The sequence below is a fragment of the Asterias amurensis genome, chromosome 9 (genome assembly GCF_032118995.1).
Source record: "Asterias amurensis chromosome 9, ASM3211899v1".
NCBI classification, from domain to species: Eukaryota; Metazoa; Echinodermata; class Asteroidea; order Forcipulatida; family Asteriidae; genus Asterias; species Asterias amurensis.
The window spans coordinates 6,617,913-6,644,955 of NC_092656.1; the positions used below are offsets into that span (position 1 = coordinate 6,617,913).

The window sequence follows — 27,043 nt, forward strand, 5'->3', positions numbered from 1 at the left end:
GTAGAAAATGGCGGACTTAGTGGCGAACACTCAATATGGTCTGTCGAGTAGCGCCCATTCATGCCCAGATAAGACCGCTTTGCTGCTCAAACTCACAGATTCTTCACTCAAGGCAATCGAACGATACCAAAAAGCAAAGGTAAGAGTCAGAAAATGTTGTGATCGGAAGTTCTAGGGTGAATTAGTGTGGCGTGTCGAACCGTATGTTTTCCTAATTGTGTTTTCGTGTGCACACAACGCGCACAATGCAATGGGGACGTATTGTATTGTTGCCGTTTGTTGCGACATCTCAAGTTCAAGGCGCCCGGCCCTGTCCATGTTTACATTTTGTAACTAGCCTTGCTCTATATCAAAATATTTCCATCAAATTGTCTGTGTGTGAAAGAACATTCTAAAGGTTGAAATGTACAATATGGTGGAATAATGAATGACCAGGCTGGACTGGACAGGAACATAAAATTAAAAACCAACAACTTACAAAAAATACATGGTTTTCTTTAATTGGTTTAACAAATAGGCCTTAACGTTTATGTAAATAAGAATCACAAACTTCGCACAATGACTTCATATTAACTCAAAGTGCCTAGTTGTTGGACAAACTTTCCATCACGATCACCACATCAATGGGCTAGATCAGACAAGTGTACTAGATGAAGTAGAGTAGAAGTAGAACAAGAAACAGGAAAAAATGTAGGTTATTATTGTTGTTATACAGTTTAAAGCCATTGGACACTTTCGGTAAACAGTATTGTCCAAAGGCCCACACTTCGTATCACAACTGATATGAAAAATAACAAACCTGTGAAAATTTAGGGGAAACCCACCTTCATTTCCGCACGTTTCGCCGTGTCATGACATGTGTTTAAAATAAATCCGTAATTCTCGACAACGAGAATTGATAATTGTTTTAATGTTTTCTCGCTTTAAGTCAAGTAAGTGAAGATAAAATCAGACCCTGACATGATTGCTAGCTTGTAGGACACACAGACACGTACATGTACTGTACATTTGGTGATATTTGACCTGTTGTTTGAGACACAGTTACTGGCCTTCTATTTTTAGCATGAGCAGATGGCAGATTGCCAATAATTTTTATTGAAAGCAGAAATGATGATGTAAGCAAAATATTTTGTTGTTGTAATATATTGAATGATCCGAGTCGAATTGGCTAGATAGAGTCTAGACCGAGTAACTGAAGCTAATTAACATTAGCACCCCAGGCAAACTTTTGTGTCTCATTGTGGATCAGCAGTAATTTGCTGCATCAAAAAATTTCCCCAAAATGACAAAAACATCATGACAAAATAACTGGAAAATCACAAACAGTTTACTTTTAACCCACCTTGTTGGGCTGTTATGGCTCTCTTCCAGCACCGGTCTCTCTTTTATCACGTCTATGATAAGACTGATGATAAAGAGAGCTCATGTATCCATATTACAGCCGAACAAAGTGGGTTAAGTGTACTGTTGTAGCTCTTCAGTGGAATTAACAGAACCAATGAAGTACGATTGCAGACGTGCTTTAAAGGCTTTGTTTGGAAATTAGAACGACCATGGAAACATAACAAGCTGTTAGTGAAAAAGAAGCAAAAACCTTCAATGAAGAAAGCATAAATGTGACGCATGTTTTCGTGAGAAAAGAAGAGTTTCGTAATTTGTTATTGTCAGTTTTCTTGTGATAACCTAAATTGCAAAACAAAACTTGTCAAAATGTTGAATATGTCATGATATGTTTTTTGACATTCAACGTAAGTCATTACATGATGGTTTCAGGCCTGAAACTTCACAGTTGCCTTGGTGCCCATGAAATGTTCTGGCATTAGAAATATACAATTTCCTCATAGGGTGTCCTTTACCAAGGAGAAAATGCCTTGCTGCCCTTGCCCTTTCATAAACAAAGCATACCGGCTTGCGGTTGATTGAATAGTAGTATTTAAAGGTTGAGAAAATAGAATTACATGTATGTACATGTAGCTGTTGCAAACAACTTACCTACCAAAATAGACCGCCCGGTGGTATAAATGCAAAAATAGTTAAGGGTATAATAAGCAATCATATCAAATAAACTCATGAGATTTAAAGAGTTTCATATACGTAAATGGAAATATTTCACACAAACTGTATTACTTAGATTTAAAATTGAAACCAACATTATGACCAAAATGAATGATAACGCTAACAGCTGGTGTCATGAAAGGAAAAAAAAACAACTCTTATTTGCACCATATTGATTCAAAGTTAACTGTGTATACGTGCTGTATGTAGTACACAGCTGAGAGAATTAAATTACATTTTCTTTTTATGGCCTTTTAAATGGCCTGTCAGAGGAAATAATAAAAATGACTTATTGATTCAAATTTACCACACTATATCCAGGACCAGCAAGTCCGAGGGTATACATGTTAGTACTGACATTCCATATTCAAACTAAAAATTCATATCCCACATTTTTTTTTTTAAATGGCCTGTCAGAGGGTATGATCTGACATTTCATATTCAAACTTATACTTTACAAGTAGATTGAAAATCCATATCCCAATTCCAGATTGCATTATTTTCATTATTATTTTTTTTTTTTTGCCATTGATAATTTGTTTTGTCAATGAAACTCTGTTTGAACATAAGACGTTTTGTCGTAAACATAATTTTACAAATTTTAATAGCTCGTAGTCGTACTTGTTGGTAAATGGTCTTGTTTCTCAAGAGCACACAGACTGTTGGAAAGCCATTATGTAATGGCTGATCAAAGGCTCGGCCTAGATGAACAGATGGCATCTTGGGAAAGGCCTCTTATGAAAATAATATTCCGTCTAGTGAAACAATTTGGGCTGGTACATGGAATGGAAGGAAGGAAGAATCTTTGAGAGTTAGGCATTTAGGCACAAATTTATCTGGATTGATTCCATTCATCGCTTGAAATGCCTTTTATAAACAAAAGCTACCAGGGCCCAATTTCATAGAGCTGCTAAGCACAAAAATTTGCTTAGCATGAAATGTCTTCCTTGATAAAAACAGGTTCACCAACCAAATTTCCATGTGATTTTCAGGATAAGCAAACAAACGCTGAATACCAGTAACAAGAACTAAGCAACAAATGGAAATTTGGCTAGTAATCCTGTTTTGATCGAGGAAGAAATTTCATGCTTAGCAAATTTTTGTGCTTAGCAGAAGTGGGTCTCTTTATCCCACTGTACATGTACTAGCAATCTCAAACTACTGATTTGCATCATACCAAAAGGGGACCCGACCGGCACACATCATCAATTTGGTAACATTGAAGGCTGGCCCATGACGAACGTCTCTATTAAATTACATAGAAAGGTATGCCTGATCACATGCCATGTGTGGTTGGTTTGGACTGCTAAGTATGTCATGATTACTATATAACCTAAACCATGACATTGTGTTACTCCTCCATGGTTACATGTAGCTAGAGCTTACGGGTGTCTGGGTGTCTTAGCAAGCCAACGGGGTGTCTAGAAGGCGTAGCTTGAGCTAAGTTGTGTAATAATAATAATAATGGACACTTCAGCCGGTATCCGCCGCAAGCGGCGCTCATGGCGCTACTCTACAAAGGAACAACAAGCAATGAAAGTAGCAAACAACAAAATAAGAAAATAAACTTAACAAAAAGCTTCTCTATGAAAATGAGTTTTTAAACTGTTCTTGAATGTGTTGAGCGATTTGGAGAGTTTCACATTTGCTGTAAAGCACAAATGTGTGCCTGGGTGTCTTAGCTAGAGTCGATGGTTGTCTGGGTGCCTTAACTAGGAGTTTTCCGGGTTTCTTAGCTTAAAAGTTTCCACTAAATTCTATCATTACTTTGCAAATCTGATTACAGGTAGCCTGGACTTGATTTTACGAGGTATTAATAACATTCATCTTTTGGATTTGAAAGATCAATTCACATCTGAAGTCAAGATCAATCTCGGCTAAAATCTGTGAAAATAAGCGTTGTCAAACCATCATGGTAGTGTTGTTTTGTGACATTACTTTTTACTTAGCACTTAAGATTGATTGATAGGCAAAATCATTCTTTGAGATGAACTTGATGGGTCTAGCCACTGTGTGAAATAAAGCACAGATGAAAGTTCCACTACAGCAGCTGTTTACCAAAACAACACACTGCCAGAAGTTCATTAAGCCAATAAAGTGATTCGTTTATGAGTGACAGTTGACGAAGTAGGAGCTGAAAATACTCTCTCGCTTTCTGATAATTACAACTTTAATTGGCACTAATGTAATGTGTTCACTCGGGCGTGACGGTTCATTCATATATTGTAGATGTCATCTTTCAGAACCATTGACAGGAATAGTGTACATGGTTAGGCTATACACAGTTACTATTTATAAGTCAAGTCAAATTAACACTGACTCTTACAGGCAAGCTGTGATATCGCGGTGCACGCACGGCTCAGGTCTAGTTCACTGTTCTTTGAATGTCACAAAACAGCATTCTGAACACCGGTCGGATTGAGATGAATTTAGCATCGCTGTAGTTGTTAATACGGTGGCGTATTTCCCACTTGCGCCATCAAATTTAAGCAGGTAGTGTTTAGGTGATAAAAATGGCTCTGGCGAAGCACAAGTATTACTGCCGGTACCTTGAGTTAAATAATGTGAAGCTTGGTATACTCACCATTAATTAATTGCTTCTGTCCTTAAATTATTATTTTTCTTTAAAAGGAAGGTAGACATGTACATATGTAGGCCTAATCACTCTGAAAATCAATAGCGATAAAACCTTTGTTAGAAGCCTTACAGCTTCTGTAGTAAAAAGCATATATTTTTGAGAAACATTTTACTTCCAAGGACATGTAGTGGTTATTTTTTTTAAATGTTGCAGTTTTTATGCCCCACTTGTAGTGTGGATATATTTAAAACGATTGCAGTTTTTATGCCCCAAATTTGAATCTGAGAAGCGTTACTGCATCTCAGATTGTGTGTAGTTCTTCTATCGTTGTTTTTTTGCTCCAGATTTTTGGGGATATCTCAAAAACGCAAGAACCTTTTGTAAATGTAATTTTCACATGTTAGTTTAATTGTGAACACTACATTTATATAGGCTTCTGCCAATTAAATGCTTCCAAAAACCAAAGCTTGAACATGGCATTTGTTATTTAAATCAGTCTGTGTTACTGTTTTTGATAGGCCAAGTAAAAAAAGAAACATGTTTAGCGTCTCCGCCCGCTTCCTTTTTACAGGCCGCCTCCTTTTTTAATTTTTTTATTATTTTTATGCACATTTTTTATGCACATGTAAAAAAAAAATTTCAATGATAGATATTTTTTGGATATAATGAAAATGTGTTATTTTAAACGATCTCAACTAAAACAGTCTGAATGTCTTGTCCGATGTCTTGACCAACATGTTTCATTTATGTATTGTGTGTTTGAGCAGTAGAAAAAACAATGGATATTTGACATTTTAAAAAGAATGGCGGCCATCTTTAAATAACAAATACAAAATAAAAAGCCCTCCTTCCTTTTTTTTAAAAACCCGGACGCTAAACATGTTTCTATTTTTACTCGGCCATAGATGTCCATCTAAAATGTCCATTGCCTATAATCGTTGACAGTTTATGCAGACAGACAGGCAGACAGGTAGACAGATGAACAGATGGGAAGACACTCCCACACACTCTGATCTACTAAACATGACTTAAATACATTCACTCTGGGTTATTAATGTATGTCCCACCCACCTCCATTTAGCTTTAACCAGCTGAGGTTAATGTTGGTAAGGTGCACATTCCAAGAAACATTCCATCTTTGTTCATAACCTTATTTAAAAACAAATCTTTACAACATAATGTACTGCAATGGTAGACCTTCCTTAATAAAATGTTAGCAAACTGTGGAAGAGTGGTATTAAAAGAGCACCGAACCCAAGCTCTGGCATGGTTGGTGTTTCTGATCAGCAGAGTGTGGGTTCGAGTCCTGGTCATGACGCTTGGTGCCCTTGGGCAAGACACCATTATTTATGTTTAGTTTTGTTGGTCCAGCCAGTGTCATTTTGAAAATCTCAATGTACTAAATTTATACTAAATTTATATCAAATTGCCATCACAAAATATTTCAGATTCAAAGTCACAATTTTAGTTACGGTGCAGTTTAACAATCTATTGGCAGTTCATTAATTTTTGTGAATTTTTATTTTATTTTTTAATTTACTGCAAGCTCTTTTGTGGTTACTCGAATTCACAACCTAGTTGTGATTAAATTGTTAATTAAATTTTACACTAATTACCGCAAATTTATTATTAGTGTTGAATCAAACGAATTCATTTTAATGGCTGTCCACTTTTGAGATTAATTGGCCAAATATGATAACAACGACGATTATTTCATTAAAGCCTTTGGACACTTTCGGTGAACAGTATTGTCCAAGGCCCACACTTCGTGTATCACAACTGATATATAAAATAACAAACCTGTGAAAATTTAGGCTCAATCGGTCACCGGAGTCGAGAGAAAACAACGGGAAAACCCACCCTTGTTTCCACATGTTTCGTCGTGTCATGACATGTGTTTTTAAAAATAAATCCGTAATTCTCGTTATCGAGAATTTATGTTGTTTTAATGTTTTAATGGAACAATATTTCAAGAGAAGTCTTTCACCATTACCTTCTGTACCCTGTAAATTATTTGTAAATCTGTGAACTTTTTTTTTTTCTGTACCGAAAGAATATAATGGCTTTAAAACTCGGCTCAGTCTGAATGTTGAAATGGTTGGAAATATTACATGGTGTTCAGAAAGAATTTTCTGAAGATATTTACGTGATGTTGTTTGTACAACAGCTGGAAATACTCTAGGTGTGTCTATAAAATATATACTATAGAGAAGGGTTGAATTGGGAAACAATACCTAACGTGAAGAGCCATGTTAGGGGACCGGCCATGTTAGGGGACCGCTGATGTTCTTGGAATGTGACTGGCATTCCAGACACATTTTGTCTTTAATCTGTGTACATTGGTGGTCGATATCCCCATACCTTTTATTGACCTCCTTGTACTGAATGTGTTTTGTGATTCCAAGACTGTTCATATTACACTTGACCTTTGACCAGCTGCTTGTACGGAATGTGATCTGTGAATATCTGGGCTTACAAACTCTTAAATGTACATGATGACCGTGCAAGTTCATCAAGTATTTCAGATGCGCCAAATGCCAATAGGATAAAATCCTCTTGAACTTTTGATGAACATACATGTATGAAGTACAGTATGCCCGCGTTGTTTCTCCTTGCATTGAAATTTCACAGTTTAGGCCTAAGTGGATTCTTTAAAAGGATGGTTTATAGAAAGGGAAGGTGTACAATGTAAGTTTGATGTTGTCACTCTTAAAGGCAGTGGGCACTATTGGTAATTACTCAAAATAATTATCATCATAAAACTTTTCTTGGTGACGAGTAATGGGGAGAGGTTGATAGTATAAAACATTGTGAGAAACGGCTACCTCTGAAGTGACGTAGTTTTCGAGAAAGAAGTAAATTTCCACGAATTTGATTTCTAGACCTCAGATTAAGAACTTGAGGTCTCGAAATCAACCATCTAAACGCACACAACTTCGTGTGACAAGGGTGGTTTTTTCTTTCATTGTTATCTCGCAAGTTTGATGACCGATCGCGCTCAAATTTTTACAAGTTTGTTATTTTATGCATATGTTGAGATACACCCAGTGAGAAGACTGGTCTTTGACAATTACCAATAGTGTCCACTGGCTTTAAAATAAAAACTTACTTGGTTAGAAGTACAGCAGCTTTTGATAGCATTTTGGGAATCAATTTACTTTGAAGTACATGAAGTAAAGTGGGTATAAATGGAAAATCAGTTTTTATGCCGCAAAATTTTAATCTGAGAAGCGTTATTGACAGTAACGTCTCTCAGATTGTCTATTCCAATTAGGAGTTCCTTTGTGCATAGCTGACTGGCCAAGGTGATTTTGAAATAAAATTTTCGCTGGTTAGTTTAATTGTATACGATTATAACCATCAAAAGGTTCCAAAACCAAAGTTGACTTTCCCTTAGAGAGAATATCTATGATAACATTGGTAAGCCAGGAAACACTGTTAGTTTTAGAGTGTCATTTACACGTTAAACAAACTAAACCTATGAAACTGTCATTAAAATAATGTGTGCTTTGCCTTTAATAAAAAAACATGTTTGTTTTCTGACATTGTCATTGTTTACAAAAGGTTGAAAAGTAAATGGACTATAACATCTTATAAAATGCGAGCACAATTTCCTGAAATAAACAACTACCCCCAAATGTTTTTAATTAGATTTAAAAGTGATTTCTACCATTAATTCTTTTTTTTCTCTTTTTTCCAGTACTTTGTCAAAACTTATGGTTAAAATTATTTTAAAATTCCTGGTAGTTGTTTTCACTTTTCTCATCTAATTTTTTGAATGATTTGATTGTGTGAAATGTTGACAATGAACTGTTATTCCCCGGGGAAAAAAATAACACAAAATTATGTTGATTGAGACAAGAACAGTACACTATAAAATCAATCAAATTTTTTAAATTAAAAATACAATCACTCAAAAGAATACCATGTCTGTTCACACAGAAAAAGATTGAAGTCATAGATAGACTCATAATTAAATTCCTTTGTGCAGATGATGGAAACCGATACTTGGGGTAGATAAAGAAACGTTCTTAGCGACCGACCACAAAGCCGTTACACAATGAGGATGAGAGTTTTGGAGAGAAAGCTCTGTGCGTAGCGAAACGTGATAGTCGTCAATACGTAGAAATACTAACCATATTGAAATGTTTGTCTGGGCCAGTCTGGGTCTACTGTTGTGGGGTTTCTGTCCGTCGACAGTTTTCTGAATTCATTAATTACCCGCAAATGTTTTTTAAAATTGATTGAGACAGGTACACTTTAAACCAATCAAGATTTTTAATTAGGATTATAATCACTCAAAACATACCAAAATTACAGGGTTTGAGTTTGAGAATATTTTTAATGATTAGAGATTTGTTAATGATTATTTGGATGCCATGACCCTAGGCAGGTTCCTTGAAATAATTTGATGGCATTTTTAGTCCGTTATTCAAGTCAGATTTGGTATTGAAAGCTTTTAAAGGATGTTGGGCATTTTTTTTTTACAGTGTCATCAATTGCTACTCAATTAACGACAACTTTCTCATTTAAACACTTTGCATTATTTTTATGTTGAATTGATGCAACTGTAATGTTTACCCTTTCAGGATTATGCAAAATATATGCAATGTGTCCTTCCGAGCATGAAATCTCTGTTTTTTTTATTTTATATATTTCAATCAGCTTGCAAGATAGTATTGTTTCCCAAAAAGTTTGATTTAGTATTATTTTGTTTTAAGGTCTACAATAATTGATATACTTCTTCTTTGATAAACCTTTCTTCTTTCTATTTTTCTTAATTACAGGGGAACATTCGCAAGACACCTAAAATCCATTTCAAAGGAAACAGAGGGGTGAGTATTTGAGTTGAGTGTCTCATGGTTTTAGGTCAATGAGCGTTGAGAGATGGGAACTCTTAACCTAAATTTCAAAGGAGTAAACAAATTGGGCGAGTTTTTTTAGTTGAGTGTCATGGGAACTCATTTAAACTTAAAATTTGTTTCAAATGAAGCAAAGGTGTGAGTTTTTGAGTTGAATATCCCACAGTAATGAGTCATTGGGCGAGTTTTTTAGTTGAGTGTCATGGGAACTCATTTAAACTTTAAATTTGTTTCAAATGAAGCAAAGGTGTGAGTTTTTGAGTTGAGTATCCCACAGTAATGAGTCATTGAGCATTGATATGGGAATTTATTTCTTGATGAGTATTCGAGTTGTGTGTCTCATAGTATTGAGTTGAGTCAGTGCGTGTTGAGTGATAAGAACTCATAGCAAAGGGGTGAGTATTTGATTGTTGTGTCTCATACATGTGGTTGTTGATTGTTACGAGATGGGAACCCATGACCGGCTGGAGTTTGGAGTCGCAGTTTGGGATTAATACAAAATTTGAATTACTGTAAGTTTTTTAGGTTTGGAGTTCAGGACTAAGGATTAAATTAAGGGGTACAGGTTTTGGGAGTTGGCATTTGAACCTTGGGATAAACAATTGGAGTTGTGCATTGTACTTGTCATGCTTTTGGGAGTTTAGGTTTGGGGTTTGTGTTTTTAGATTTAAGTTGGATTCAGTGTTGGAATCAGGGGCTAAAAAGGTTGTTGTGCATTGTACTTGCTTGTCATGCTTGTCGTACCTTACTTCTAAGGTCGTACTTGCTCATTGAATTAAGGTTTGTGATTGATTTAAAATGGTTGAGTTTGTACATTAGGATACAGGGTCACAGGGTTTTTTTTTCTCCTGTCTCCAGGTCCCAGTTGCAGGGTTAGGGTTCAGGGTTTTTTAGGATTTAAAATGCATCTGGTGTTGTTTTATTTCCCTCGGATTTGTCAAGTGCAGTTAAATTGACTCTGGTGCAGTTTTCTGTTTATTGGACGCTATGTAGCAGGGATGAGAAACTTTAGAATTTTATCCTATTTCAGACTTTTTAAGTCGGCCTGGAGACGAAAACTAGCCCTTAATTTCGCATATAATTTATTGTAAAGAAATCCAGCTGTTTGATCTACATCTCTATATTGCTACATGTAATGAGTACATTGTTTCTAACGCTGTGAGTGTGAAATCTAAACCCCATGGGCAGATGGGTTACCAAAAGGTAGAAATGCCAATTATTTAAATAAACCTCCTAAAATTTGGAAGTAAATAGTTTCAGATTTTTTTTTGTCAGCAAGGACCCTCGTCCCTGCATTGAAATTTCACAAAAATACTGGTTTCATTTCCCAGTAAGCCCCTTTTGAAAATGCCTCAGATTATGGGATTAAATTTATGTTGTTGCAGCTGATGCGTGAAGCTAACTATTCTGAATGCAAAATAAAGGGAAGAAAACAAAAAGGAAAACAAGTTTTCAGAGTTTTCTGAGTGACCTTCAGTTGTCATGAAACCTTAGATTTCATGGAAATCGGGCAATATGACATCAGTAGAGTTTCCGGAAATGTGAATGTTTAACAAGTTGAATGAAAGTTGGATCTAGATAATAACAATACAGTATGTAGGGTTTCGGTGTGTTTTTGTTACCTGACAGGAAATTCCTGCAGAGGTGTTTGTCTAGCTCGTTGAAACCGACATGTACATGTACACGTATCACTGAAGAGGACATTTCTGTCAGTACAAGGGCTTGAAATTATCCATGTACACTCTTTAAAAGATGGAAATTTGCATCGGGGATAAAAAATATTAATTCGGGTTTTAAAATAAAGAATTCAAGTAAACCAATCTTTCCATGTTCTAATGAACTAATGTGAAAATATCCCTAATTATTGAAACTTTTTCCCTATTATGTTGAATGTAATTTGAAAAATCTTCCTGATTGTTCTGTACATTAAGCCCAGTCTGTTTGCAAACGCAAATGTTGGCAGCTCTGCTTTTCTCCAAATGTCATTTTTGAGTTTTGCCATGGAAGGGCAAACCTGTTGACCAGAGTATAAAACGGATTTGTTTTGGTCACTCAGTGGATTCGTTTGAAGAATGAAAATCCATGGGAACTTGTTGTGAACTCCAGCTGGAAATGACTCAGGGTTGTGGTGACTCAGGGGCTCTGTTAGATACATGTACAACGATGGGAGCAATGCACTCATTATCTTATACTGACTTCGGTTTGATTGAATCAAATCAAAATGTATGGATTGAAAATTTGTACTGGTATGAAGTTTGCATTCACAGTGAATAGTGTGTTGTTACACCATTATTAATTTGATCAGGTTTACATGTAACATGTTTAAAGGGTGGGTATATAGCTTTGGTAATAATGATAATGAATTTATAAACTTACTTGGTCAGAAGTAGGAAGCACTGCAGCTGTTGATAATGTAAAACCTTTTTAAAGACAGTGGACACTATTGGTAATACTCAAAATAATTATTAGCATAAATCCTTTCTTGATGACAAGTAATGGGGAGAGGTTGATGGTATAAAACATTGTGAGAAACGGTTTCCTCTGAAGTGCCATAGTTTTAGAGAAAGACGTAATTTTCCACGAATTTGATTTCGAGACCTCAGATTTAGAACTTGAGGTCTCGAAATCAACCATCTAAACGCACACACCTTTGTGTGACAAGGGTGCTTTTTTCTTTAATTCATATCTCGCAAGTTCGATGACCGATCGAGCTCAAATTTTCACAGGTTTGTCATTTTATGTATATGTTGAGATACACCAACTATGAAGGCTAGTCTTTGACAATTACCAATAGTGTCCACTGCCTTTAAAGGGAGGGTACATGTATATAACTTTGGTAATAATGATAATGAATTTATAAACTTACTTGGTCAGAAGAAGGAAGCACTGCAGCTGTTGATAATGTGAAACCTTTTTAGCAACACTCCCCTTCAAATAAACTTGGTTTTAGAGAGAGGGACCACTTCTCAGATTGTAATATTCAAATTACAGATCATTCTTTTCTTCCTGCATAACCGCTCCAGATTTTCGGCAATATCCTCCAAAACGCTATCACCTTTTGAAATGAAATCTTTGTAGGCTAGTTTTATTGTATATCTCATCATACATGTAGACCCTATGGTATGGAATAAAATAATCAAGCGGTTCTAAAATCCAAAGGCATACATTGTACGCGTTTACTTTGCCTTTATGAAGTTATTTTTCCAGTGACTTTTTTTGAAAATAGTTTTCGATAAACATGTACCTTTTGTTTTAAGTTGCTATTAAAATATTCTAACTGACATTGTCTGAACACATTTGAGACTATTTGATTATTTTATTATAATGGGCTACATGTACATTCAAAATTATTGTTTTGTTAAAGAAATGCAAGTCGCTTTTTTGAAAATAGATATGTCTATGAAGAGGACTGTCTGCCCAAAATAACAAATGCTTATCATCAGTGGGCCAGGCATACCAATCTTATCATGCTGGCGTTGTGTGACCATAGAGTGGAGTGTAGTGGAGGATTGATGGTGGCAAGTTGGTCAGGGTGTAGACTTGGTTCAAGCCGGGTTTCGGGCTGACCCAAGTCAATAGCCCCTTCAAAAGTTTCTTATTGACTTCACAGGCCTGTACATATGTATGCTTTCATTTTTGAAGGGCAAGGGCACCAGGGAATTTTCTCATTGGTAAAGTGCACTCCATGACTATGAGGAAATTGTAAATTTCTCCTGGAGCATTTCAAGGGTACCAAAGCAATGACCAGGGGCCAATTTCATAGAGCTGCTTAAGCAAAAAATTTGCTTTTAAAAGCATGAAAATAGCTCGCTTGTTTTACACATGTTACTGGCCAAAATGTCATGCCATATACATTGCTTGTGACTGGTATTTAGCTGTTGTTTACTTAGCATAACAATTGAGTTGAGTCTTGGTGGGTAATCTGATTTTACAAAATAAGGATTTTTTTTGCTTAAGCAAAATTTTGTGCTTAAGCAGCTCTATGAAATTGGGCCCAGGGGTCGTCGGAGCAATTGCCTTTGTTGCATCTGTGAAGGGTCAGGCCTGACTTTAAGATTTTCCAAAGGAAGTGCCTTTTTCAGAATGAAAATGGACTTGCTATCTTTCAAAGATAAATCCTATGCCTGGTGCTGACAGTTGACGTTATCTTGTTGTGCATTTCAGTTCATTACAATACCAGTGAGAGAAAGCGGCGACAATACCGAAGGATTCCGTGATTTCAAATTTACCGTACAACCCAATTCGGTACCGGCTGGCAGCAGCTATGAGTGCATACAGCAATTTACAAACAGGTCAGTGCAGGATCATAATATTAACCGATTTTTAATATAGCACTTTTCTCTCCCGAAGGTCGTATCAAAGCGCTTCCAACATTATTACCCCTCGTCAACTGGGCCTTAAACCGTCTCAACTGATCTGTCATCGTTCAAACGTCATCTTAAGATGTATCTTTTCAATTTTCGTTTGAACTACAGTGATTTGCTAGCTTTCAGCACCTTAGAATGGACCTCCAGATACTGTGCGCCATGTAAATTGTCTGTTATATCTGTTATTGTGAATAGCATCCTGCACTAATGAGTCACTTTTATTTAAAAAACCTGTGCTCAGACAAACATGCCAAACCACCTAGGCGATCACTGTGTCAGCGACGCGCCAAACTGCACTAGTAGTGTAGTTTATTGTGAGTAAACATACAATTTGGATGTACGCTCTCTAGTGAAATTTGACACTTTTGTCTGAGATCCGGGTACTTAGCTTCTTTTATAAGCATTAGTGACTAAGGTTCACAGAGTGCTACTGAAATTTACCATGCGTTCTTGTTTTGCTCTTTTCTTTAATAGTAAGGGTATACCCCACCTTGACTCCATCAGCTGCATCAAGACTAAGGTCATCGTCAGCGCAACGGATGATGTCTATCAAACCACACAGGAGAAAATGAAACTGGCTGATGAAGAGCTAAAGAAGACCAGGTAAGCAAGTTCTGATACTGCTTAAGCAGGATTATCAACTTAGTATAAAGAAGTTCCATTGGGCGATTCGGTGCTAAGCAAGATTGTCAACTAAAGATTGAGGGAGATTTGCATCTAAGCAAGACTATCAACTAAGTAACACAGTTCCATAGAGAGAGTTGGTGCTAAGCAAGATTATCAATTAAATAAAGAGAAAGTCCCAAAGGGAGGTTTGTTGCTAAGCAAGATTATCAACTAAAGATAAAGTCCCAAAGTGCAGTTAAGATCAATCTTAGCTCTACATGTATGTCAAATCCGTCTCTGGACACTACTACAAGTTGTGAAGAAGGTTTGTGTACTCATACATGTATGTACAGCTCCATCAAAATATTTACTTAATTTTTTTACAGCACTAAGGAGGTCAGTCAAAAAGAGATCAAGGCAACCCGCAAGATCAAGAAAATCACAAAACGACCGGGTCAGATTTCCCTGAGTAAGCCGTCTATCACGCCCAAGAGCCAACCAACCAATACAGCAAGTGCAATAAGCTGGAGTAATGGTACCAAAGCGCCGACTAGTAGTCGGGTATCGCATGTTCCGCCCAAAGGAGCTACGACCACCAAACCAGCTGTATCAAATAGATCTTATAGGTAAGTTTATTTATATATTATGAGAGGTCTGCGGTAACACCATGTGAATATCTCTTTTTGAGTTGCTTCTTCTCCTGAAAAAGATCAGAGCATACTGATTGAAAGGTTGATTCGTTAACCACCGGTTCTTTTCAGAACCAGAATTCAGGAAATGGTTTGTTTTGCCTAGATACACATCTCCATGAAAAGAATGATTTTGTTTTGTAAATACAACTCAATCAATAGAGTAACCATTTTGTATCCGCAGGGACCGTGTTATTCATCTGTTAGCGTTGAGATCTTACAAGAAGCCTGAACTCATCCTAAGACTCCAGAGAGACGGCATTGTTATGAAGGATAAGAATCAACTCAGTAACACCTTATCACAGGTACGTGGGCAGCCGTTTTATTTGTATTCTTTTAAATCAATGTCTTCACTGAACTGAGGCTGTGGGGACAAAATGTTCCAACATTTCTGGGGGTTTTTTAAATGAAAGAACACATGTTTTTAGATTTAATTTGATTTTTCAGCTGCAACTTTGATATCCTCATTTTTATATTTAGTATGTTATGCCCGTGGGCGGTCTATTTCAATGGACCCAAGCTCTGGTGTTTGTCAGCAGCAGGGTGTGGGTTTGAATCCTTGAGCAAGGCACTTAAACCGTAATTGCAGCGTAAGAAGTTGGGAAGGTATTGCATGCTACTCTACCTGTCAATATCTTTGTACGGGGGTGCCAGTCAGAAGCCATACAACCGTTAACGGCCGGATGGTTGGTGACACACCCAAGGTTACAATACAACCTGGGAAGTGGCAGCCGGGGGATCCCTCTAAGGGAAAGCAACTTACAAAAATAAACCACCAGGGAAACTGACTGGGTAAATTTTGTTAAAGCCATTATACTCTTTCGGAAAAGAAAAAAGAAAAAAAAGTTCACAGATTTACAAATAATTTACAGGGTTTACAGAAGGTAATGGTGAAAGACTTCTCTTGAAATATTATTCCATGAAATGCTTTACTTTTCGAGAAAACATTAAAACAATTATCAATTCTCTTTGTCGAGAATTACGGATTTATTTTAAACACATGTCATGACACGGCGAAACGTGCGGAAACAAGGGTGGATTTTCCTCGTTATTTTCTCCCGACTCCGATGACCGATTGAGCCTAAATTTTCACAGGTTTGTTATTTTTTATATCAGTTGTGATATACGAAATGTGGGCCTTTGGACAATACTGTTTACCGAAAGTGTCCAATGGCTTTAAATGCAGTGGACACTTGGTAATTACTCAAAATAATTATTAGCATTAAACCTTACTTGGTAACTCATAATAGGAGAGGTTGATAGTATAAAACTTTGTGGCAAACGGCTCCTTCTGAAGTAACGTAGTTTTCAAGAAAGAAGTAATTTTCCAAGTAGGATTTGAAACTTTGCATGGTGGAGATAAGATATAGAAGAGTTTGCGGTAACACCATGTAATAACATTGTGTGTTATTACATGGTGTTACCGCAAACTCTTCTATATAAGTAATTTTCCACTAATTTGATTTCGAGACCTCAGAATTAGATTTTGAGTTCTCGAAATCAAGCATCTGAAAGCACACAGCTTCGTGTGACAGGGGTGTTTTTTCTTTCATAATTGTCTCGCAACTTCAAAGACCAATTTAACTCAAAATTTTACAGGTTTGTTATTTTATGCATATGTCGAGATACACAAAGTGAGAAGACTGGTCTTCGACAATTACCAATAATAATATTTGAGTTTAATAACATTTGAGTTTATATAGCGCTTTTTCACTCCCGAATGGGTGTCCCAAAGCGCTTCACATTATTACCCCTGGTCACTGGGCCTTAATTCACTCTTTAAACCATCTCAGCTCCCTGGGGAGTATACAGCCTCGTGCAACAAATGCGCTACTCGGCTAAATCAATTACAATAACCATCTCTGCCCTCACAGGTCCCCATTTACCCCTGGGTTGAGAGAAGCAATAATAGTTAAGTGTCTTGCTCAGGGACACAAGTGTCGCGACCGGGATTCGAACCCACACACTGCTGAACAGAATCAGCAGAGCTTGAATTCGGTGCTCTTAACCGCTCGGCCAAGACACCCCATAGTGTCCAGTGTCTTTAAGTGGTTTATAAAATTTGTATATAAAGTAATTTTTTTTCTTCTGTTTGTTTCTTCTTTGTGGTGCAGGTTGCAACATTATCAAGAGACAACGCCTACACACTGAATAAACATTTATACGATGAAGTACAGGAGGATTGGCCATTGTACAGTGAAGCCGATAGGTCACTAGTGACAAAGTAAGTTTGCATACACGTTGTGTCGCTGCAACAAGGGCTTAACTCACAAACAAATTTTTATCTTGCACTTAAACACTATTACTGCGCAAACATGTGGTATTTCTGCATCCATTGACTTTGTTTGTACATCCAGGTTATGATAAACAAGTTATGACCTTTTGACATTCACAAAAACTCACTTTTCATGTAAACATGATTTTAGGAGGTTCGACCTTGTTTCATTGGCGTAACAAACAATCGTCCAGCCCACACTGAAAAAAAACACCAACCTTGTCCAGCGTGTCGTGACATAACCTTGTTTCACCGAGAAGCTCCTCTCGGAAGTGCTCCAAGCATCCTATATTTATCAATATAGGATTCCTATATTAATTTCTTTTAGCAATTGTCGCTGTAACTCTACGGGAAATTAAGTATGACACATGACGCAAGTTCCACCAATCAAATAACAAGGATCAATGTGTGCCATATATAATATTCTTTACCCCGATGCAAATTTAACTTCAGTTAAAATAATGTGAATTATTATGTGAGGATTATTATTAGGTGTGTATCTCTTTTGAGTAGCATTGGTTCTGAAGAGAACTGGTGGTTGACATTCCAGAACCAAAACTACTAAAAAGAGATTTATACACGGTGCTACCGCAAACCTCACCTGATTATACTCAACCATGTCAAGTTTCAAATCCCACTTCATGCATATACTTCCTACTTATGTCCGATTTCCAATATTTTTGCTCATGGAAACGTCTGAAATATTGTGTGATTGAACAGCCTGAAGTGTCTATTAAAGCATACACATGTACATGTTGGTCATTCCTTCTACTCGATAAACATTCCTACATGTACTTTTTTTTGAAGGGCCAATAATCATGCCTGATAAAGGATTGGGGTACTTGTTGTAACACAAAATACAATGCCCACAGATTTAGATTAAACTTACACAGTTTGACAATAATATTAGTAGAAGGCTTCCCTTAAAGGGTCTATGTAACTTTTGTAGGACAAAACACACAATGTCCACAGATTTACACTAAACTTACACAGTTTGAAGATAATGATAGTAGAAAGCTTCCCTGAAAATATTACGTGCTGAGGTGCTGTAGTTTTTGGGAAATGAGTAAAACAATGTCATGAAAATAATTTTCGTCTCATGAGACGAAAATTATTTTAATCATTTACAAACGCATTTTTATGACATTGTTTTACTCATTTCTCAAAAACTACAGCACCTCAGTAAGTAATATTTGAAGGGAAGCTTTCCACAATCATTATCTTCAAACCCTGTAAGTTTAATGTAATTCTATGGACATTTTGAAAAAGTACCCAAATCCTTAAAAATATTACTTGCTGAGGTGCTGTAGTTTTTGAGAATTGAGTAAAACAATGTCACGAAAACACGTTTTACATGCTAAAATACTTTTTGTGTCTGTTTTACTCATTTTTTAAAAACTACAGCACCTCAGTAAGTAATATTTTAAGGGAAGCTTTCTACTATCAATATCTTCAAGCTGTGTAAGTCTAGTGTTTTGTGTCCTGCAAAAAGTATCCAGACCCTTTAATGTGAACTATGTTTCCTTTTGTTTCAGGAATCTAAGACATTTAAATCCTAAAGAACATTCCTCATCTGTCACCGCCATGTCTGTCTCCTTATCAACGTCATCATCATCGTCTTCAACATCGTCTTCAAAATCATCGCTGTCGTCAAAACCGCCGTCGTCAAAGGCGCCTTCGTCAAAAATACCGTCTTCAAAACCGCCCTCGTCGAAACCGCCCTCGTCGAAATCGTCACTCTCAAGAATACCCTCCAAAGACTTTCCCAAGCCAAACCCTGCACCAACGGTGGACACCATGCGGACTGTGCAAATTGCCGCCGAGAAATTTAAAAAAAACAAAACTGCGGTAAGAACGGTTTTACTTTACTGGACCGTATTTAACATAGTGCCAACTCATAGTAAAGTTTGAACCTTTCAGAGGTACCAGTTAGCTTGTCTTTTAGCTAGTAATATACGTTTTTCACTATTCCATATTTCATATGAAATGTGGATGTTTTTTTTGTAACTGGCGGTTCATTCACTTTTGGTTTGCACCACAAATAAATAATAATAAAGAATAACACTGAACTAGCCAACTGGGACACTTACATGTATGAGAGAATTTAGACTGGTCATCCTGTGTTTTAACAACCAATTGGCCAGTGGACAACTGAACTAGCCAGCCGGAGCAATTGAAGAGAGTTTTGACTAGTCCTTAGGTTTTCTAACCAGCATGTGAGCAGCGGACCACAGGAAAAACTCTTTGAGTTGTTGTAAGAACCTTCAAACATTGTTACCCTTTCCCAGTCATTGAGGAAATATTTGTTAAACTTTTATCAAAGGTATTCCATTGTTCATCCAGTTGCCAATCCAGGTCTAATAATTTCTATGACTGTTGTTGCTTTTTGTAGAACAAGAGACCGCTCTTGCCAGATGTTGTTGACTTCAAGGCCCCAAAGAAGACACGGATTGCCCACAATGCCAAAAAACAGAGCCCTACCGGCGACGGGTCCTCCGCGTCTTGTTCCCCACCTTCAAAGTACGATGTCAGCAGTACGACCAAGCAATCACCCGACCATCTCGTCTCCAGTCCTCCCAGTATTAAACCAGTGGAGAAGGAGAAGAAGAAGAAGCGTCAAGAACCCGAGACGAGGTCAAAGGTCATAGAGTCTGTCGGGAAACTTTCACCGCCGAGCGATGTATCGTCAACGTCCAACGGACCAGATTACCTAAAGTGAGTTTAAGATTTGTAAAAAAATTTCTTGGGATCTTTCTCAAACCTCGGCTTGGGCTCCGGCTTCGGCTCGAGGCTCCGTTTGTCGATGTTCAAACTTCTGTGCCCCCCCTGCTGCTCCAAAACTATATAGGCCTTGAAGTTTCTACTGCGATTCTACTGAAACCTAGCATGCATTGAAAACTAGGCAATGGTGTTTTCAAAGTAAATGCATATATGTATATGAAATTGCATCCCAGTAACAGAGTCTGCTCCCGTCCCAAACTGGAGACGGAGCTAATTGAATTCAACAATTTTTTTTTATGTCTTCGAGAAAGACTCTGCTAGAGTCGAAACTTATTTTTTGCATTCATACCATATGTCCTTTTCGTTTGAAAGCAGTTTGCAACAGCCTATTATGTTTTCTGAATCAATGAAAATTTATAAAAAATTTCTTTCTCTTGCCTGCAGCAAATTCACAACAATCGCCTCCCACGAGCAGAAACAGCGCTACAAAGATGTGTTCAATCGGGACTACCCTGAGTATAAGAAGATGCATTCCTATGTGGAGGGAGTCACGCTCAAGTTCACCAAGCTGAAAGAACAACTCCATAATGCGTCGGAAGACAGCGAAGAATATCAGCAGATCAAGCTCAAAGTTCTAGAGGAATATACAATTATTCAGGCGGTAGGTTTTTTCTTTCCAGGACAATTCTGAATTTTTGTGTGTCTTATTGTGAGGCGCTCTTTGGTCTCTGCCTTCTCCCTTTCCCCATAGATTTCCTCCTTTTTAGACTTTCTCATTCAGTAGTTAATAACTTTTTCTCCCTCATCCTAACTTTGATTTTGTACTGTTTCAAACAAACTGTTTTGTACTGTTCCAACCTCCCCCCACCCATTTTGTCTCCCTATTTATTGATTGTGCCCTTGCTTTTTCTTGGCCAAAACTTCCTGTCTCTGCTTACTTTGGGAGTCTGTGCTTAGGGCCCCTAGAACTATGTGCTGTTATTCATGGACGTTGTACGCCTGTAGTGACTTGTCGAGATTTGGGGGAAGTTTGTCTCATAGTGATGGGCCAGAGAGATAGGATCGGGCTCCCCATGAATGATAATATCAATTATGAATATTTGTCAGGTATTTTAATTGAACTACTATTTATTTTGGAAATAGAACAATCTTATTTTGATTTGCCATTATGGAAGTATGGCGCTGTATGTGTAGAATTTCGTGGTTAACACAGCAATGAAATTGGACCCTGTTTACTACAACTTTCACCTACTCATTCTTTACTATTAGCAATAATGAGCTTCATCAAGGCTTGACTAATTGATAATCACTTCTCCTTGTATAGGACAAAGATTATCTCAAGAAAGAGTCGAGATGGCGTGAGCTCCACGAGAAATTAGCGCACGTCAAGAGTTTGATAGCAGCCTACGATAATTCTAGACAACACGGAACAACGACATAGGACTCGGAATGAAACCAGTATTCCACAGTGTGCTCAGATCACGAAAGTAAAATCACATCATGAGACGAGGGTAATACCTTTTGAATCTATTTAAATATTTAAAGCAATTCCTTCCAACATGAAATGAAAACTTATAAAGTTTTTGCTTGACAGTAAAGTTAGTTTGATATTGGACATTGGACATTCACATAGGTTTGCACAGCGAATGTCTAGTTTGCTCTTTCCAAAGTGGACATTCACGTACAGTTGGTACAGTGAATGTCTACTTTTCATTAGGAAATTAGACATTGCTGTACAAACCTGTGCGAATGTCTAATGTTCAATATCAAAAATAAAAAAGTAGACATTCGCTGTATAAATCTATGTGAATGTCCAATATCAAAATAATAAGTAGACAAACCTATGTGAATGTCCAATATCAAAGTAATAAGTAGATATTCACTGCATAAACCTATGTGAATATCCAATGTCCAATATCAAACTGACTTTACTGTCACTGTTTATGATCATGTCTAACTTCACAAGGAAGGAATTGTTTACTTTTTCAAACTGTATTTGTCGTTTAAGACGCTATCTGTCTTACTGGAAATACTGATGTTATGTTAACGTTGGTATAATATGACGGTGTCAGGCGAGGTGTGACTGGTATTAGAAAATGTTCTACTCCATATTGGTCTGATGTTGTTTACTTTCTGTTAAATTATTTTTTTTTATCTGAGGCCATGTCTGTTTAAGAAGTATTGCTTTTTGACCCATTGAAATGTAGTTGATTTAAAAAGATGTATTCCTTTTTATACGATTGCCATGATTGTTCTTCGACTTAGAATTTTAAAAATTACTCAAAACTTACTTCTTTTTTTTTTTTTCATTTTATATTTTGTTTTTTTCCTAATGCGACAAGAGAGGAAATAATTGTTGAAAATTATGATGTAAGGAAAAACAAGGAAGAAATGGAGTTATAAACATATATTTCTTATTGAATGATTGCCATGATTGTACTTCAAGTTAGAACTCAAAAAATTACTAAAATATTACTTTGATTTCTTTCATTTCATTCTGATTTTTTCCCTTTTTAACTTGCAACGAGAGAAGAAAACATTGATAAAAACTATGTCAAAAGGAAAAAACAAGGAAGATATCCGTTTAAAAAAAAACAGAAAAATATTTATTAAAAAAGAAAAGAAAAAGAAACCAAAAACTTTCTACAATTTAAATAAAACGATAAGGGCTTCCAAGTTTTGTTTGTCTTCATTTTCTGCACCTTTTTATTATTATTCATAAAGTACCAAAAAATATAAAAAAGATGAAAAGTCATCGTAGCTTTGATAAAAGGTGAAGGTTTGTGAATATCCTTTTGAAAGATTTTCTTTCATTGATTACACTTTTTATGAAAAAGAAACTGATTTTTTTTTTCCAGTAGGTTGTCAGATTCAATTTATGAATCAATTATGCAATAATTTTAACCAACTGTTTTGCACTCTTTATCTGAAATTAATATTTGCTGGAATACATTCTTTAGATCAACCGCTATTTCTACAAAATTGACGTAAATTTCAGTTTAAAAAGTGTTTTTAATTATAACCCTTGAACTTATTTTTCTGTTTTTAGTCTCGTTAAGGTAATGTCATAGATTGGTAAAAACTCCAAAAGTTAACGATTGTAAAAACTTACTTGGTGAGAAGCACTGCAGCTGTTGATAGTAAAAATGATTTTTTAGAAAGGATACCCCGTGAAGTTATATGGTTTGGATAATTTCTCACCCAAAACGTTTGAAATTGAGAATTCTCAGACTTCAGAGGGTCGGTTTCCTTGTGCGAAAGCTGCAGCCAGAGAGTGATGGTTGGTACCCGCTGTCACCTCACTAAACATGGATGGGTTTGAAGTCCCTGTGAAATACTGTGATAATTTGTTGCTGTTTCCTCAGCAAGTAGACACTTTCACATGTGACTTTTATTGTATCTCACCTTTACAATTTTATCAACAAATTAGCATTGCCTTGACAAATGCCAATCTATGACCCTACCTTGAAGCGTTCATTTTTATTTCAAAGAAAAATAGCAACCTTAAAGTTAGGAAAGCGATATAGTTGGAAGGGTCCCTGTTGTCGAGCTCAAAGCAGACCTGTGGCTGTACATGAAATTATAAACTCCTCACACAGTTACAGCATGCACCCAATCCATAGGTGATAAGAGCCCTACATCAGAAAGCCTGTAAGCACAAAAACTTGCTAAGCACGAAAATGCTTTTCTTAGCAAAAAAAGGTAACCAGCTAGAACACCATACAGTTACCATCCATGAGACTGGCATCTCGGGTAATTTCGCGCTTAGTCAAGAAATTTGCTAGGCAGAATGTTTTGCCCAGGGCCCAAACACATTGCTTAACAACTCTCTGCTAAGCTGATATTGGCAAAATACCAGTCACAAATGGTTCATGTAACTTGGTAGTTTGGCTGGTAATCTTAGTCTGGTAAGCATAAATTTGTTGTGCTTAGCATCTTTTTGTGCTAAAGCAGCTTTATGAAATTGGGCCCTCGATCTTGACAACACAGTCCTTTTAAGACAGACATGGCCTTGAGTGGAAAGGGAGATGTGGAAATACTGGTTTCAAATTGACAATGATGGTACTCACTGCACAGTATTACTTTGAAACAAATGTAAACTATTTACTTATAAGATAGAGAGTTATAATTACATTACTAAAAGTCAATGATGCAAATTTTGAGATCAAACTTGTTTTTCTTCAGAAAAAAAACATATTGCAATAATATTTTACAGTTTATCGAGAACAGAACCACTGCTTTGTAAATTATTATAGATGTTGTGAATTAGTTTGAGAAATTCTTTGTTTATTAGGCAATACCCACAATATCTGTATCATGTTTTTTCAATTTATGAATGAGGAGAGTTTTGGTCAATAGCATTCCAGTTTGAGGTCTGCATAAGCTCTCAAATAAAATCAATGTGAATTCCTTTTTTTTGGCCATAGTTGAAGGGAATTAGCTGTTTGTAAAAAGCTTACCAACCAAAATTACCTATGAGACGTGGTTGCAGTCTACACGTCTGTAATGGGAAGACTTAATACAGAAACCGTACAGTGTAACATTTGTTAAAGATTTCACCTCGTGTAGACTATGACCAAGCAAAACATCAAAAGAGGGATTTGTAAAAAAAATTCATATCCTGCCTCCTTTTGCATTCGTTATGAAATAAATTAATATCTATGATTTATAATATATTCTTTTGAGTAAAAAAGAGTGAAAAAGTGGCGACAGGACACAGAAATTGTTCCCAGGATTTTGAACTTGTCAACTTCAAGTTACTGTACCAATGTAACAGAGCTGCCAAACTCCAAATGTTGACATCTTGCTATCTTGTCAAATAACATACCTTAGTACTGATGACTTCACAGTGTCCTTAAAGGAACACGTTGCCTTGGATCGGTCGAGTTGGTATTTGAAAAGCGTTTTGTAACCATTTGTTATAAAATCGATATGGTTAGAAAGATGTTGTAAAAGTAGAATACAATGATCTACACAAATATGCCTTGAAATTGCGTGGTTTTCGTTTTACCTCGTCGACAAACACGGTCGGCCATTTATGGGAGTCAAAAATTTGACTCCCATAAATGTCTGACCGTGTTAGTTCGAAGCGTAAAATGAAAACCGTGCAATTTTGAGTGATACCTTCGCAGAAGAATGGGGAACCTTTGTTACTCTGCACAGAAATGCAGCAATTGACGCCACCAATACAGGGGTCTGTTGGTTACAGTTTTAAAGAAACTAGTCAAGTGGAATAAATTCAGACGTCATGCAATAGAATGCTAATATTTTCATCATGCCCATTGAAGTCAGTAATGTAACTATAACCCTTGGTTTTTAAATGATTAGAAATATTTAAAATGAAATGATTTGGAGCCTCATTTTAAAGCTGTATGGGCTGTCACAATCCAAATAAATTTATGTATTGAAGGTTATAAATCAATATGATTAAATTTCATAATTATTTATACAAGTCTGAAGTAGATTAAAGGTATTATACTGGATTGGTGAGGACAACAAAATTGCATTCCTTCTGTGAAATATTTCTCTTTTTAAAATGAAGTAATATTTGAGACAATCTGGAAAAAAAAATGCAACAGCTGATTTCGGTTGTTAACAAAAAAATTCAAGATGATGGGTTAACATGCTGGAAATTGTGCATGGTGTTTCACTATTTTGTCCTGACTCACATAATGGATTAAAGGGAAGGTACACATTTGTTAATTACTAAAAACAAAATTAATTTTAAAACTGACTTGGTAAGAAGCATTGCAGAGCTGTTGATAGTATAAAACATTGTGGGAAACGACTCCCTCTGAAGTAACCTAGTTTTTGAGAAAGAAATAATTTCTCACTAAAATAATAAAAGACTTCTAGCTAGAAGTCCTTTATTCCTAGCTGAAAGCACACAAGTTCGTCCAACAAGGGTGTATTTTCTTTCATCATTTTCTCGCAACTTCGATGACCAATTGAGCCCAAATTTCCACAGGTTTGTTATTTTATGCTGATGATGGGATACACCAAGTGAGAATACTGGTCTTTGACAATTACCAAACGTGTACTGTGCCTTTAAGCCCGATGCTTGCTATTCCTTGTACAGTGTTTATGGTTTGCAGACCAAAACATGAACACTTTCTGCGACTATTTTGTCAGCTTTACCAATCCTGTGTAATACCATGAAGAAGGAACACATAAGGCGGACAAACATCTGGTTTAACTGAGTTGGTAAATTTTATTACGATAATCACATTATTACATTTTGTCACAGGACTCGGGGTATGCATACCAGGGGGGGGGGGGGGGGGTGGGTAAGTACTGAAGATACAAGTGCTGACACGCACATCGGTGTATGGGTAAAAAAAAAGAAGAATATTCTTTATCCCTGATGCAAATTAACATCTATTATTACTTACATTCATTGTAAATGATATTCACTGTGTGAAAGATATTGGGAATCAAACAAATTTATTTCAAAACTTTTCACAAGTTGTATTCATAAGTTCACTGAGTGGCACTGGACACTATTGGTAATTACTCAAAATAATTGTTAGCATAAAAACTTACTTGGTAATGAGAGCTGTTGATAGTATACATCTTTGTGAGAAGTGGCTAGTTTTTGAGAAAGAGGTAATATTTTCTCTCAAACATAACAAGACTTCAGCCCTGAAGCCTATCATATAGGGCATCAGAAGGCACACAAATTTGTTCAACACGGGTAATTTGCTTTCATTATTCTCTTGCAACTTCGATGACTAATTGAGTCAAAATTTTCACAGATTTGTTATTTTTTACATTTTTTGGGATACACCAAATGAGAACACTGGTCTTTGACAATTACCACATGTGTCCCAGTGCCTTTAAAACCTTAGTAAACATTGTGACGAAATATTCACAGGTACATGAACTTTTTG

General features: G+C 36.4%; 1 protein-coding gene across 2 annotated transcripts; it reads left to right on the plus strand.

Annotated features, from left to right (window-relative positions):
- On the plus strand, positions 1–27,043 carry LOC139941506 (RNA polymerase II elongation factor ELL-like). Of its 2 annotated transcripts, XR_011786606.1 has the most exons (12): positions 1–139; positions 9,421–9,468; positions 13,660–13,787; positions 14,337–14,465; positions 14,855–15,094; positions 15,342–15,462; positions 17,272–17,381; positions 18,968–19,280; positions 19,825–20,147; positions 20,598–20,814; positions 21,478–21,755; positions 21,787–27,043. XR_011786606.1 is itself a non-coding variant. In XM_071938041.1 (11 exons), exons 1-11 carry the CDS (start codon positions 8–10, stop codon positions 21,592–21,594), a joined length of 1,878 nt encoding a protein of 625 aa, XP_071794142.1. In that variant the 5' UTR covers positions 1–7; the 3' UTR covers positions 21,595–27,043. The 2 variants fall into 2 exon arrangements, 1 of the variants encoding a protein (XP_071794142.1); XM_071938041.1 differs by having other exon boundaries at positions 21,478–27,043.

Bases quoted from the DNA above. Each gene is read 5' to 3' on its own strand.
- LOC139941506 (XM_071938041.1), top strand. From the start codon at position 8: ATGGCGGACTTAGTGGCGAACACTCAATATGGTCTGTCGAGTAGCGCC. The intron at 9,469-13,659 runs GTGAGTATTTGA...TGTGCATTTCAG, and splicing joins ATTTCAAAGGAAACAGAGGG to TTCATTACAATACCAGTGAG. The intron at 20,815-21,477 runs GTAGGTTTTTTC...CTCCTTGTATAG, and splicing joins AATATACAATTATTCAGGCG to GACAAAGATTATCTCAAGAA.